Raw genomic sequence first — 16708 nt, 5'->3', positions numbered from 1 at the left:
TATTCTAGGATTTCCGCTTATAGATTTTATATGGTCATTCACAAAAATACTACTTGCAAATCTGTTTTTTTTAGAACTTGCCACTCAAATGAAAAAAGAAAAAATGTGCACGCACCAGGCCAACTTTTAGAGGGAGTATTGCCTGACACCATTTTTGAAGATGGTATTGCTGCTGTCTCATTTATTGTATGGGATTGGGAAGGGAGCATTAGACACCAGGGATCTGTTTTGGGGTGGAGTCAGTCATTTATTTACAGTTCTTATATACCGCTTTGAAACAGTTTACATTCAGGTACTTATTTCTCCCTATCTGTCCTGGCGGTACCTCGGGCAACAAAGTGTTAAGTGACTTACCCAGAATCACAAGGAGTGGTGTGGGGATTGAACCCACAATTTGAGGTCATGTCAGTGGGTTGCTGCTAAACAGCAGGGATGGGTTTTGTGTTTTTGTTTTTTTTAAATGAAAAGGCAAGGGGGAATTGGGTTACTTGGCAGTTTTATAGTTATTCATTTGATATTTTCAGCTTATTACCAGAATGACCCTCTTCATCAGTCTATTAGTTGGTGGTGAGATACAGAAACGAAATCATTTCAATCCTGAAATCAGTTGTCATTACCTGACTCTGGCTAGGCGACGTCCCGGTCTGCCTGAACACCCCCGATCCGTAAGCAAAAGCTAGGCTGAGGTCCTGCGGGAAGCAAGACAGGATCTTCCTGAGGGTGAAGCCCGTACTCTCCAGAGCCGGCAACATGCTGCCCTCCAAATGAAATTCACTCCAAAAAAAGGAAGAGAAAGAGGAGCCACGAGGACATGGCAGCAACTTCGTCCCCCATCGCCGCTTCCGGAAATCGAGCTGCTCTTTCATTGGCCGCGTCTCAGCGCAGCTCCTGATTGGTCCGTCCTACTTGGCCTTTGTTTGCTTGTTTGGCTGATGCTGTTGACTTCTCGGCGTCTCTGTTTACATTATGAACCTTCGCCCAAGAGCCAGATCTGCATTTCCTACCGAGAGCCCTTCTACTCCCCTCTTCAAGGTGGTCTACACTTCTGCCCTTGCTTCAATCATTTGTGGACCTTACTTTCACAAAGATGCAACACTATTTGTACTCTGCCATTTTAGCTACACATCATACAAGATCCCCAGTTAGGGCGAGATTCACTAAGCCAACGGATTCGATCCGATCCGATCCGATCCATGGCCGGGGAGCTGATTCACGAAGCGTCCTCATGCAAACCAGGGCGATCGGAATCACGCCCCCAACCGACCGCACAGATCGCTGAATAGCGATCCCCACGCATGCAAAGACCATCTTCTTTGCCTATAGATGCACTTGCCCTTTGTAGCAACTTTTCTTTTTTATGCTTTTACTCTTCTTTTTTAATGCCCATCTGGGTCGAGGCATTTTACGCGGAGCGAGGACGTTGGATTTGATTTGTCCTCGGTACCAGGCAATGACTCAGGCACCCAACCTGTTACAGCAAGCCACGGTCAGTCCATTGCAAGCCCCGCTGGGAGGAGAGCGCCAGCCGGAACGAAAGTGGAGAACCATGGCAAAGGAGACCAAAATGAAGCCCATGCCACCCCAACTCTCCTGCTCTCTGCCGCCCTTCCCAGAAGTTCAGCCCCGCTTTAAATTCGTGATTTCACACTGCGGGGAAGGGTAGCAGAGAGCAGGATTAAGAATATAAGAATTGCCGCTACTGGGTCAGACCAGTGGTCCATCATGCCCAGCAATCCGCACACGCGGTGGCCCTCTGGTCAAAGACCAGCACCCTAACCAAGACTAGCCCTATCTGCGTACGTTCTGGTTCAGCAGGAACTTGTCTAACTTTGCCTTGAATCCCTGGAGGGTGTTTTCCCCTATAACAGCCTCCGGAAGAGCGTTCCAGTTTTCTACCATTCTCTGGGTAACATAGTAACATAGTAGATGACGGCAGATAAAGACCCGAATGGTCCATCCAGTCTGCCCAATCTGATTCAATTTAAATTATTATTATTTTTTTTTTTTTCTTCTTAGCTATTTCTGGGCGAGAATCCAAAGCTTTACCCGGTACTGTGCTTGGGTTCCAACTGCCGAAATCTCTGTTAAGACTTACTCCAGCCCATCTACACCCTCCCAGCCATTGAAGCCCTCCCCTGCCCATCCTCCACCAAACGGCCATACACAGACACAGACCGTGCAAGTCTGCCCAGTAACTGGCCTTAGTTCAATATTTAATCTTATTTTCTGATTCTAGATCCTTTGTGTTCATCCCACGCTTCTTTGAACTCAGTCACAGTTTTACTCTCCACCACCTCTCTCGGGAGCGCATTCCAGGCATCCACCACCCTCTCCGTAAAGTAGAATTTCCTAACATTGCCCCTGAATCTACCACCCCTCAACCTCAAATTATGTCCTCTGGTTTTACCATTTTCCTTTCTCTGGAAAAGATTTTGTTCTACGTTAATACCCTTTAAGTATTTGAACGTCTGAATCATATCTCCCCTGTCTCTCCTTTCCTCTAGGGTATACATATTCAGGGCTTCCAGTCTCTCCTCATACGTCTTCTGGCGCAAGCCTCCTATCATTTTCGTCGCCCTCCTCTGGACCGCCTCAAGTCTTCTTACGTCTTTCGCCAGATACGGTCTCCAAAACTGAACACAATACTCCAGGTGGGGCCTCACCAATGACCTGTACAGGGGCATCAACACCTTCTTCCTTCTACTGACTACGCCTCTCTTTATACAGCCCAGAATCCTTCTGGCAGCAGCCACTGCCTTGTCACACTGTTTTTTCGCCTTTAGATCTTCGGACACTATCACCCCAAGGTCCCTCTCCCCGTCCGTGCATATCAGCTTCTCTCCTCCCAGCATATACGGTTCCTTCCTATTATTAATCCCCAAATGCATTACTCTGCATTACTTTGCATTGAATTTTAGTTGCCAGGCATTAGACCATTCCTCTAACTTTTGCAGATCCTTTTTCATATTTTCCACTCCCTCTTCGGTGTCTACTCTGTTACAAATCTTGGTATCATCTGCAAAAAGGCACACTTTTCCTTCTAACCCTTCAGCAATGTCACTTACATACATATTGAACAGGATTGGCCCCAGCACCGAACCCTGAGGGACTCCACTAGTCACCTTTCCTTCCTTCGAGCAACTTCCATTAACCACCACCCTCTGGCGTCTGTCCGACAGCCAGTTTCTGACCCAGTTCACCACTTTGGGTCCTAACTTCAGCCCTTCAAGTTTGTTCAACAGCCTCTTATGAGGAACTGTATCAAAGGCTTTACTGAAATAACTTCCTTACATTCGTACGGAATCTATCCCCTTTCAGCTTTAGAGAGTGCCCTCTCGTTCTCCCTACCTTGGAGAGGGTGAACAACCTGTCCTTATCTACTAAGTCTATCCCCTTCAGTACCTTGAATGTTTCGATCATGTCCCCTCTCAATCTCCTCTGTTCGAGGGAGAAGAAGCCCAGTTTCTCTAATCTTTTGCTGTACGGCAACTCCTCCAGTCCCTTAACCATCTTAGTCACTCTTCTCTGGACCCTTTCGAGTAACATAGAAACATAGAAGATGACGGCAGAAAAGGGCTACAGCCCATCAATTCTGCCCACTCTGCTTACCCACCCCCTGTCTATGCCCTAATGATCCAATTTCCTTATCTTGACCCTGTAGGGATCCCACATGGGTATCCCATCTATTCTTAAAGTCTGGCACGCTGTCTGCCTCGATCACCTGCACTGGAAGCTTGTTCCAATGATCAACCACTCTCTCTGTGAAGAAATACTTTCTGGTGTCGCCATGAAATTTTTCGCCCCTGAGTTTGAGCGGGTGCCCTCTTGTGGCCGAGGGTCCCTTGAGAAAGAAAATATCATCTTCCACTTCGACACGTCCCATGAGGTACTTAAATGTTTCGATCATGTCTCCTCTCTGATCGAAACATTTAAGTACCGTGTCCTTCTTCATATACGGCAACCAGTGCTGGACACAGTATTCCAGGTGAGGGCACACCATGGCCCAGTACAGCGGCATGATAACCCTCTCCAATCTGTTCGTGATCCCCTTCTTTATCATTCCTTGCATTCTATTCACCCATTTCGCCGCTACTGCACACTGCATGGACGGCTTCATTGACTTGGCGATCAGTACTCCCAAGTCCCTTTCCTGGGAGGCCTCTCTGTGTACTGCCCCGGACATCCTGTATTCGTGCATGAGATTTTTGTTACCGACATGTATCACTTTGCATTTATCCACGTTGAACCTCATCTGTCCTGTCGATGCCCATTCCTTGAGCCTGATTATGTCACGTTGCAAATCTTCGCAATCCCCCTGCATCTTCACTACTCTGAACAGCTTCGTATCGTCTCCAAATTTAATCACCTCACTCGTCGTACCTATGTCCAGATCATTTATGAATATGTTGAAGAGCACGGGCCCAAGCACTGAGCCCTGCGGCACCCCACTAGGGACGCTCTTCCAGACTGAGCATTGTCCATTTACCCCCAGGGGATTTATCGCTTTTAAGCCTATTTATCGCTTTTAAGCCTGTATACCTCTTCTAGACTGACCGTTAACCCTGTTAGTTTCCCATTTTCACTTCCAGCATATAGCCTAATGGGTTCCATTATGCTGTGTATATCCTCTTCGGTAAATACAAACGCAAAATAACATGTTCAGTGTCGGCGATTGCTTTGTCCTCCTTTAGTGCTCCCTTTATTCCTTCACGGGTCATTTCCCTTTAATATATCGAAAGAATGGCTTGAAGTTTTTCGCCTCCTTGGCTATTTTTTCCTCATAGTCTCTTTTGGTCCCTTTTACTGCCTTATGGCTCCTGCGTTGATGTTGTTTGTGCTTATTCCAGTTTTCATCCATTTTTGATCTTTTCCACTCCTTAAATTACAAAGGGTGAATAAGAACAAAATTGCTGAAAATTATAAATAATATTGCTAAACATCATGGTTTGAGTGAAGCCCATTGATAGGTTTTCAGTAATTTACGAAATATGCAGTAGGTAGTATAGTTCTAATTTGTTGGAAGATCATTCCAGATTTTAGCACCCAGGTATTTAAACATGCATTCATATTTAAATACCTGGGGAGATCTCGGAGAGAATGAGAACTAGAAGGCCTTGAGCATGCGCAAATGCTAAAGGCCCAGCACAAGCAACAGGGAGGATCTTTGGGCACCGGCATGTTCTTTGCGTTGGTGCTGGTGCCAGTGCCAGAGCAGGGTAAGCAATTGTGTTTGGGTGGGTGGATGAGTGGGGGATGCCGGATCATGGGGGGGGGATGTGGAGCAGCACAGATGGGGGTGGAGGGGGAAGGGGCGGTGGAATGAATCAAGTGAGTTTCCCTTACTTCCTATGGGGAAACTCCCTTTGATACATGAGTAAATTGGATTACGAGCATGTTTCTGGAACGAATTATGCTCGTAAACCAAGGTTCCACTGTATTTTCAAGTGTGACACCCAGATATATGTTTTCACAGGATCATTTGGGGTGAGGGTGGTACTGGCATGATCACGATTATTGAGTTTTGAGTTAGGCACCTCCCTGTGAATCATGCTGTAAGACTCCGATATCGGTGCTTAACTTTAGGCATAGAAAACCTTGGCATAAATTGTGGATGCCTAAATATTAGTACACTTAGTATGAGAAACCTAAGGCAAGTCCAAAAATTCTTTGAAAGAACACAATTCCAGCTCATAGTACAATCCCTAATTCTAGGTCTACTATGCTATTGCAACATCCTTTACCTCCCCTGCCCTGCAACAATGACTAAACAATTCAAAATACAGCTCTGACCCTCTATCTACTCACTAAGGAAACACGACCATATTACTGAAGCATACATCAGCTCAAACTGGATTCCAATCCAGGAAAGAATACTATTTAAATTCTACTGTATATTATTTAAAACTATAAACGGTGACTGCCCAACCTATCTGAACAACCGCCTCATCTAAACTACCTCAACCAGGCACAGAAAAACACAACCCCCATTCACACACCCTCCAATCAAAGAAGTTAAACAGAAAAAACTAAATGATGGCCTAGCCACCCAAGCAGCAAAACTAGATAACCAAATCCCCAGACTACAAGATATTCAGAAAAGAAATAAAAACTATACTCTTCAAGAAAGCCCTGAAAAAGTCTTTAACACCACAAATACCTTCCTTCCAGACTCTCTGACCCTACCTGATCTACTCTTTACCTTCACTAGAAATGACCAAAGATCTTCCTTTGTAACCCACCATCTATATCTCTTTTGTAATCTGCCTTGAACTGCAAGGTAATGGCGGAATAGAAATCTCTAATGTAATGTAATGTTCCTGTAGTGGACACCTAAGTTTTATAGAATCTGTGCCAATATTGGCACCTAACTTTAGGCAGATTTTATAGAATCAGGGCCATACTTTTCATAGGCATTGTGATTTTTTCTCTATGTATTTGGAAGGGTTCTTTTGACTCCTGATGAAGTATGGCCATGTCAAATCTTGTATGCCTAGGAACAGTATATGAATACTATGTCCTTCAATGATGTTTTAAACCCAGTGGCATTTGTGAATTTGGGTCCGCATGCTCAGCACATTAGTAAGATGTGTGCACTCATCTGTGCTTGTGGGTTCAGCCTGTGAATACATCTCCATATAAAAGCAGGTCAATTGATGTCAATACCTGATCTGCTGAATAGTCATTGTGCAGAGCTGCAAAACCAGACTTAGTTCTCATTGACAGTCCCAGTATTACAGTGAATCCATCTTCAAATACCACACCATTTCCTCACAAACTTCAGATCATTTTTATTTCACAATATCCCCTTCATACTGACAGTGCACGATACAGGTTATGTGCTTAATAGAATGAATTGAACACTCAAAAGCTGAAACCACAGCTCAAGAGTGTGATAACCTTTAACATTCATATCCATCTTTGTATCTTTTATTGCCTATCTATGTTTCAAGAATCAAAGAATCCTTGTCCCATAAATAAAATATACAGTATAACAGAAATAGAAGTGGGTTTAGCAGTGATATGTCAGCTGTGAGAACTTCTTGGGATGTGAAAGAATAGAACATGATTACTGCTTGTCAAAGAAAAGGAGGGAGCCAAGTCTTTTAAAGGGGTGATAATGAAGCAACCAAGAAAATAATTAGGAGAGTTGATGGCAGCATACAGGCTGTGAACATGCTAAATATTAATTAAAAAAAGCAAAAATAAAAGAAAGGCCTGAACAATGACAAGAAAAAGGAGAATAATTATTTACTGAATCTTCAATCAGAGCCTTCTATAGTAGAGAAAACCAGTGTTTAATGCCAGCAGGAATGGAGGTTCAGGTGCATGTTTCTACATAGAAACATGTTTCTGTGGTGTTGCATTGTATGCAGAGCCTGGCTTCTTTATGGTTCAGTTTTTGTATACATATTTCTATTCCCCCCTCCTTTCAAAAGAGTGGAAGAAACATAATGGCAGATGAAGGCCAAACGGCCCATCCAGTCTGCCCATCCGCAGTAACCATTATCTCTTCCTCTCTCTAAGAGATCCCACTTGTTATCCCACACTTTCTTGAATTCAGACAAAGTCTCTTGTCTCCACCAGTAGACTGTTCCACGCATCTACCACCCGTATCGCTGCAGGACAACTAAGCCTAGGTTGGCTCACATCCCACCCTAACCACTCCCCGAAAAACACCCCTTTTCACTCTGGGCGTACAGACCATCGTTACTTGGACGACCTATCTTTTAGGTCGTCCAAGTACTGATTTAGGCGGGTTTTTAGATGTATTTCCGTTCAATTGTGAACCTCTTAAGCATATAAAATACTTTCACATACTTATTTATTTATTTAGGTTTACTAGATAGTTCTGATAGAGGAATTTAGCAGGTTGCCAGTTAATCTATGCATTCTATTTCAGTATTAGTGATTTTTGTGGTAGAAAAATTTCAGTTACAGAAAAAGGGCAATGTTATGAGATTAGAATGATGTTGATGGTATTACAGTAACCGAGGATGCACGTAATGAGTAAAAAAATATATAATTTTATTATGTACAGATGTGGGGAGAAGTGGCCTAGTAGAGCTGCTGCCTCAGTACCCTGAGGTTGCAAGTTTGATCCCTGCCTGCTCCTTGTGACTCTGGGCAAGTCACTTAATATAGTACCTGGTTACTATTCAATGCATTGTAAACCGCTCTGGGTAAATCTCTTTATGAAAAAGGTGAGTTAATAAATCTAAATAAATAAGTAAAAATATAGACTGAAACACAATATTACACCATACAGATAAGTCAGATCACAGTCCTGCAACTTATGCCTGAGGGAATCCATTAACAGTTGGCAGGGTACTGTCTGTCTGGCCAATCCTGGCATCTATTTGATCTGAAGTTAACCCCGGTGAAAATCTAGCCCCCTGTCTGTTTTATTCTTGTGAAAAGAACTTGCCGGTGGAGGCAAGAATCATCTTTAAATTCGCCTGCCTCTGCTTCAAAACCTTAGCAGGCTCCTCACCAATTTACCTTTCTGATCACCTTGAAATTGCAGGCCCCTCTCGCACTCGAAATACCTACCTGTTTTCTTTTCCCTCCCCGAAGGGCTGCCTCTACAAAAAATTCCTCGACCGATCCCTAGCATTCCAAGCGGGCAAATGGAACAAATGCCTCTCCACTCTCATCTCCAATTCCCCCCCCTATCAAACTTTCAGGAAGTTAACTAAAACCTACCTTTTTGACAAATTCCTCTGAATATTCCGATCTCCTCCCTCCTCCACCCCTGACCTTGACTCCCCCCCAGACTCTTTACCGCCTTAGGTTACACTTCTATTTGTAATACTGCTGTATGTAACTCATAGCAAACATAACTACTCCGAATATATTACCTACCTGCTAAAATTAACTTCTCTGTCAATGTATCGTCTAAAATGTAAATGTAACTTGATTGAAAAATGCATTGTCTAAAATGTTAATGTAACATTAACGAAATTGTAACTTCGCTGTAATTGTCCAGTCTCTTCTTCTGTTAACCGCATAGAACTTCCATGGTAATGCGGTATACAAGAATAAAGTTATTATTATAGTCTTGGCCAGCAGGCCCCTAAGCCATTTCACTCCTCTATCATATATCAGATACGTTCAAGGCTGTTCATCATATGCCAGGTTTTGTGAGTTCATCCCTAGGACAAAACTGTAATTGGTTATTCTTGACATTAGTATTGATTTCTCTGTATCATTGTAGAACATGTTAAATAATGCATCGTTGAAAGGCATGGCCTGCTTGGTATGCAAACATAACAGAGAGATGTGAACACACTGTTCCCTCTAAGCTGAGTGGGCATCCTCTGCCTACAGTTCTGCAAGTAGGGGTTGCTGTTTCACTATCACATTTTTAATACTGAGGATCAGGCAAGTTCTGCAAGACTCCCAGGAACCTGCCTGTCCATCCCCATGGTTATCAACGTGTCTAGCCAACTGATTGCAGGTCATCCTCTTGGCCTGGTTCCTTCGATCTTCCCAAACATGATGTCCTTCTTCAGTGATCTCTCTCTTCTCTTCTATTGGTAACCAGTACAACGAAATCATATAGGAGGATACATGTTCAGCTTTAGATAACCCATATAAAAGATGTATTGCAGAATTTTGGGCTTGTAGGGCATGCAGCCAAGTAGCTGGCATTCCCAAAAACGCAATGTTGCAATAATCAAAACCTGAAAATACTAGGGGTTGCAAAACCTGTTTAAAATCGTAATCAGAACGATATGAATGAAGTTTGCTCAGCATACTCAAACAAAGTTTTTTGCATTACCTGACACAAATATGGACGAAATGGCAACTGTGAATCCAATATCGCACCCAAGCTCTTCTCTTGAGTGGATAGTTGTATTGGAATGTCAAGAATGGTAGTTGCGGAACAACTATCAAGATCACATTCCCTTGACACCAACTTTATATTGGTCTTTGATAAATTTAACATCAACTTATTTGAAGACATCCAGCCTTGTATCACTCTCATTCATTAAACTGATCCACGGTTTCTGTAAAAGACGGCTGAATCGGAATGAAAAATTGAATATCATCTTACATAAAGGAAGCAAATACAAATTAAACAAAAATGTCAAAAGGGCAGATCCTTGTAGTATACCCGTTTTCAAGGGATGCCGCTGAAAAAACCCATCCACCCATACTTCTTGCAGTCTATTGTACCTTTAAGAAAATAACTGAACCATGACAACACGGTTCCCACAAGGCCACATGTACCAAATCTACTCAACATGGTCCAAGGTAGCAAACGCTGCAGATATATCTAAACACACCATAGGATACCTCAGACCACGATCAAAACACACAAACTTCATCTAATGTTGTTACTTATAAAGATTCCTCAGTTGCGGGACACCCTCTCAGCTTAGAGGGAATAGTAGTTGTGAAGGAATTAAAGAACTAGTAGAGACTGAGGTCACTAATGACCATTATGTTAGAATACCCTGTACCATATTAGAGCCATCAGAGGATTGTTTCTTATTTTGAGCCCCTGATACCTCTAGTGGACATAATTACTATGAAGACCATAATTGAGGAGAACATTCTCTAGGGGTTACGTATAAGAAACTCTTCATCCTTAACCTGGTATATACAGTATAAGAGGAACATTTTCCTATTACTGGAGACTTGACAGAAATAGAGCCATGTTTCTGAATTTCTTTGCCAATGACCTCAATTACAGTTTGTGGGAAACATAAAAAGCTGAAACCTTGGAGGAAAATGATTGACAGGCTGCTCAGTAATATCATTTAGAATGAGACAGAATTGTATAAAAAGCAGGGCAGCCTATTCTCAGAAGTATGTACTGTGATGAAAGTTGCTCATAAAAATGTCTAAGAAGGGAAATATGGAGATATTCAGGCAGTAGAACACTCTTGGATTATTTCAGATTCTCGGCAGAAGACCCTTTGTGAACTAATAGATTTTCAATAAAAGACTTTATATTATAGTATGCCCTGCATGGGAATCGATGGCCCATCTTATGCTTTCAAACAACGTGCATGTAACCAGTGAAAGATGATACTCCTGTCAGCATCAGGAATGAGTAGGCTTTCAGGTCCAGTATATTTAAACAGTGGCCAGTTCCAAGATATATTTGTAATGGTGCAGCCTGCATTTGTTTACTATGGCATACAAAGCATCCAGAATAGAAACTTAATGGGAAAGATAGGAAAACCTTTCTATTGTGTTGAATTATTTTCTTTAATGTAATATAGAGAATGACACGATGACAAATTTGTCCCCGTCCCATCTCTGTGAGTTTAGTCACTGTCCCTGTACCATTCCTGTAAGCTCTGTCCTCATCTGCACAAGTCTCAAACACTTATGATTTTAAAGTGTTTGAGCCTTGTGCAGATGAGGACAGAGTTTGCAGGAATAGGACAGGGACAGGAAAGGAACTTGATGGGAAGGAAAAAGGAGTTCCCATGGGGACAGGGGAAAATTTGTCCTTGTGTAATTCTCTAATGTAGTATTCCTATTTAAAATGACCTAGAGCAGGCAAGCAACATGAATTAAGATGATTAACCAGGTGCCCTGTTGAACTGCTTCTGCCGTCTACAAGGCAGCAGTTATAAGAAACTGAAATGTTATAGGGCTCCCTGGGAGAATCCTTTGTCAGTTCTGAGAATTCTGCCAGTCTGCCAGAGGATGGCGTGTGCACTCAAGGCGCCATGCAGTGGGCATTCATCAATATTGTATGACTGCAGTTTAATGGTATGCAGCTGAAAAATGCTGGGCCTAGCATTTTTGGGTTCTGATCAGCCTCGAAGTCAATTAGCTGGTGCTTTCCTGTAATCGATAAATGTTCACGCTCGACAGTGTAATTTAACTTTCCAAATTGGTCTGCCTGCCTCAGTTTAATGCACGTTTTATTAAAATCCTACATTGAGACTACAGTGACCACAGAAAACATTTTAGGGAATTAGTATGCATTATGGAATGTCTCTACTGCTTTTTGGAGAGTGTCATATAATTTAATTAAGATAATATTATTTCCTTATGGATATTTCTGTTTACAAACCAGATACAAGATTAGGTTATTGCATTAATATAATGCATTTTGCTGTTTCTTATGTAGTCTGCCCAAAATATGACTTGAAGACAAAATCACAGAGAAAAAGTCATTTATTGAAACATCTTATTAGAAAACTTGCTGTTTAAAATTATCCCCCCTTTTATGAAGCCATTTTAGCATTTTTTATTGCCGGCTGTGGCAGAAAAAGTTACAACGTTCATAGGAATTCTATCAGCATCAGAGCTTCTACTGCCGTGTCCAGCAATAAAAAATGCTGATATGGCTTCTTAACAGGAGAGGGGGAATGCAGTGGCATAGTAAGGGTCAGAGGCGCCTGGGGTGGTGGTACCCCTCTGTGCCCCTGCTCCTCCCCCCCACCACCACTCCACACTCATTCACTTCCTTCCTCCCTCACCTCTAAATCTTTGCCGTGAGTGACTTTTCTCCATCATGCTCCTCGTGCCACCGTTGGATTTCCTCTGATGTCACTTCCTACCTCCATGACCCGTAAGAGATTGAGTGGGGAACCAGGATGGCGTGAACAACAGGTAGAAGTGGAATGGAATAAGCATCATGTGACCATTCAATCAGAAGAACTTGCATGTATTTAAGAGACTGTTAAAAGGACAGTAGAATACAATGTCCATGAAGGCATGTATACAATGCCTGCAAATATTCAGAGGCCTGCTGTTGTAAGCTAAAATAAACCAACATTAATAGTTTAAATTTCACTTGATATTCTATTGGTGAATGTTGTTAGGTGCCATCGACTCATGCTCGAATCCTAGCGACTTGATGAATTGTGGATCTAAAAGGAAATCCGTTTTGTGCTAATCTGGAGAGGTGCTACAGCATCATCCTCATGGTTGTTTTCAATGTGTCCAGTCATCTGATTGCAGGTCGCCCTCTTCGCCTGGTTCCTTCGATCTTCCCAAACATGAAAGTATTTCTTCACAGAGAGAGTGATTGATCATTGGAACAAGCTTCCAGTGCAGGTGATCGAGGCAGACAGTGTGCCAGACTTTAAGAATAAATGGGATACCCATGTGGGATCCCCATGAGGGTCAAGATAAGGAAATTGGGTCATTAGGGCATAGACAGGGGGTGGGTAAACAGAGTGGGCAGACTTGATGGGCTGTAGCCCTTTTCTGCCGTCATCTTCTATGTTTCTATGTTTCTATGATGGGTCATTTGGCCTTTATCTGCCATCATGTTTCTATGTTTCTATAATCAGAAAGTTCTATGACATCACAATGCAGGTGTAAAGAAACTTAGCCTATAGGAAGAGGAGATGCAAATGTTAAGAGCCTTAGCCAATAGGGAGAGGAGGAGAGAGTGGCTGCTGCAGACACCAGAAAGTATTTCTTCACAGAGAGAGTGGTTGATCATTGGAACAAGCTTCCAGTGCAGGTGATCGAGGCAGACAGCGTGCCAGACTTTAAGAATAAATGGGATACCCAAGTGGGATCCCTACGAGGGTCAAGATAAGGAAATTGGGTCATTAGGGCATAGACAGGGGGTGGGTAAGCAGAGTGGGCAGACTTGATGGGCTGTAGCCCTTTTCTGCCGTCATCTTCTATGTTTCTATGTTTCTATGATGTCCTTCTCCAGTGATCTCTCTCTTCTCTTCTATTGGTAACCAGTACAACGAAATCATATAGGAGGATACATGTTCAGCTTTAGATAACCCATATAAAAGATGTATTGCAGAATTTTGGGCTTTTAGGGCATGCAGCCAAGTAGCTGGCATTCCCAAAAAAGCAATGTTGCAATAATCAAAATCCAAAAATACAAGGGGTTGCAAAACCTGTTTGAAATCGTAAGCAAAACGATATGAATAAAGTTTGCTCAGCATACTCAAAGAAAGTTTTTTGCACTACCTGACACAAATATGGAAGAAATGGCAACTGAGAATCCAATATCATCTGCATATATCCTAGTGCATAGGAGACACTCAACCTTTGCAGCATCTTATATAAAGTAAGCAAATACAAATTAAACAAAACTACCAAAAGGGCAGATCCTGTTCTCAAGGGATGCCGCAAAAGAATTCAAGGATGCGAGAAATAGATTGCTGAGCATAAAATAGAGCACAATTAGTTTCTATTATTTGCGATATCCCTGATATCTTTCATGCCTTGTGCAAGATCTAAGATTTTAAGTCACCTCAAGGTACATTTCAATTAAAATTTTAATCACTATTAATCGCATGATTAGAGGTATGTTATTTATTTTTTTCCCCATTGCTGTTCCTTGTGACTCCGGGCAAGTTATTTAATCCTCCACTGCCAAAATCACAAGGAGCTGTGGTGGGGAGAAAAATAAATACTTTTAATCGCATGATTAATCATGATTACAAAGTTTAATCACAATACAGCCCTAAAATATTAAAAAGTAATGAAAAGATAAGAAATACAAACTGAAAACCTACAAATTAAAGAGTGTAAAACAGCCAAACAGACGGGATAGTACGCCTTAGACAACAGCCAAACGGACGGGATAATGCGCCTTAGACAACCGGACGGAAACTACGCGGTAGCGGATTCCGAAAAAGCCGAACTACTAAATGAATACTTCTGCTCAGTCTTCACCTGCGAGGCACTGGGACAAGGACCACAGTTAAAGGCAAAACAAAACGCGGAAGACCTGTTTCTGAATTTTGAGTTCACACCAGGAGACGTCTACAGCAAACTGACAAGGCTCAAGGTGAACAAGGCCATGGGACCGGACAATTTACACCCAAGGGTACTCAGAGAATTGAGAGATGTTCTGGCGGAACCGTTGGCCGTGCTCTTCAATCTCTCACTAAGTTCGGGGAAAGTTCCTTTGGACTGGAAAACAGCTAACGTTGTTCCTCTGCATAAAAAGGGTTGCAAGGCAGAGGCTGTGAACTATAGACCGGTGAGTCTCACTTCAATAGTGTGTAAACTCATGGAAACACTAAATAAGCATAAATTAGATACGATCTTGAATGAGGGGAGTCTCCGGGATCCCAATCAACATGGATTCACCAAGGGTAGGTCCTGCCAATCCAATCTCATCAGCTTCTTTGACTGGGTAACAAGAAGGCTGGACTTGGGAGAGTCCTTGGACGTCGTATACCTGGACTTCAGCAAGGCTTTTGACAGCGTCCCACACCGCAGGCTGCTGAACAAGATGGAATCGATGGGGTTAGGAGAGACACTGACTGCATGGGTTAATGATTGGCTAAGTGGCAGACTTCAGAGGGTGGTGGTTAACGGTACCCTCTCTAAAACATCGGAGGTGACCAGTGGAGTGCCGCAGGGCTCAGTCCTGGGCCCACTCCTCTTCAACATATTCATTGGTGATCTGACTCAAGGGCTTCAAGGTAAGGTAACCTTATTCGCTGATGACGCCAAACTATGCAATATAGTAAGCGACTGCAATCTACAGGATACTATGGCGCATGACCTGCGTACATTAGAAAGTTGGTCCTCGACCTGGCAACTGGGCTTCAACGCCAAGAAATGTAAGGTCATGCATCTCGGAAGCGGAAATCCATGCAAAACTTACACCTTGAATGGAGAAACTTTAGCCAGGACTACAGAAGAACGAGATTTAGGAGTAATCATCAGTGCAGACATGAAAACTGCCACTCAAGTGGAGAAGGCTTCATCTAAGGCACAGCAGATGATAGGTTGTATCAAGAGGAGCTTCGTCAGCAGGAAGCCTGAAGTCATAATGCCATTGTACAGAGCCATGGTGAGACCTCATCTGGAATACTGTGTGCAATTCTGGAGGCCACATTACCGTAAAGATGTGCTCAGAATTGAATCGGTTCAGCGGATGGCCACCAGGATGGTCTCGGGGCTCAAGGGTCTCTCGTATGAAGAAAGACTGAACAAATTGCAGCTCTACACTCTCGAAGAGTGTAGGGAAAGGGGAGACATGATTGAGATTTAAGTACATCACAGGACGTGTCGAGGTGGAAGATGATAATCTTTCTTCTCAAAGGACCCTCGACCACAAGAGGGCATCCGCTCAAACTCAGGGGAGGGAAGTTTCGTGGAGATGCCAGGAAGTTCTTCTTCACGGAAAGAGTGATTGAGCATTGGAACAAGCTTCCAGTGCAGGTGATCGAGGCCAGCAGCATCCCAGACTTTAAGAATAAAAGGGATACCTATGTGGGATCCCTACGAGGGTCAAGTCAAGGAATAGGGTCGCTAGACTTGAAGGAGCTGGTCAGTAGAATGGCAGTATGATTAAGGGGGTCAGTAGACTTAAAGGGGTGGGCCAAGCACAGTACAGGGTAAAGCTTTGGATTCTTGCCCAGAAATAGCTAAGAAGAAAAAATTAAAAAATTTAGATTGAATCAGGTTGGGCAGACTGGATGGACCATTCCGGTCTTTATCTGCCGTCATCTACTATGTTACTATGTCAATAGAGTAGGCAGACTTGATGGGCTATAGCCCTTATCTGTCGTCATCTTTCTATGTTTCTACTTCAGAAAAGCAAGCTGGCTTTCCTGAAATAATTCCTAACAACTGGAACATTTTTAAACCAAAGGCAGGAAAAGGGGATGAGGCTCGATATACTTCCTTTCTGGGATTAAAATCAAAGTGGTTTATATTTAGTTACCTCCCCCCCTTTTATGAAGCCGCGCTATGGTTTTTTATCATCAGCAACGGCAGTAAAAGCTCCGATGCTGATAGA

General features: G+C 42.9%; 1 protein-coding gene across 7 annotated transcripts in view; it reads right to left on the bottom strand.

Annotated features, from left to right (window-relative positions):
• TAMM41 (TAM41 mitochondrial translocator assembly and maintenance homolog) overlaps positions 1–16708 on the bottom strand; it is a 330305-nt gene that overhangs the window by 265483 nt on the left and 48114 nt on the right. For 5 of the 7 annotated variants that reach the window (XM_033926286.1, XM_033926287.1, XM_033926285.1 and 2 more), the window contains exon 1: positions 618–853. The exons of 1 other annotated variant lie outside the window; for it this stretch is intronic. In XM_033926286.1, the coding sequence (XP_033782177.1) occupies positions 618–752 (135 nt within the window). In that variant the 5' untranslated portion in view covers positions 753–853. Of the gene's footprint in view, positions 1–617; positions 854–16708 lie in introns of those variants that run through there. One more of the 7 variants, XM_033926290.1, reaches the window with a different exon arrangement.

Source organism: Geotrypetes seraphini, chromosome 17 (genome assembly GCF_902459505.1).
Source record: "Geotrypetes seraphini chromosome 17, aGeoSer1.1, whole genome shotgun sequence".
NCBI classification, from domain to species: domain Eukaryota; kingdom Metazoa; phylum Chordata; class Amphibia; order Gymnophiona; family Dermophiidae; genus Geotrypetes; species Geotrypetes seraphini.
The sequence above is the reverse complement of the archived record's forward strand: the minus strand, read 5'-3'. Positions and strand labels throughout refer to the sequence as shown.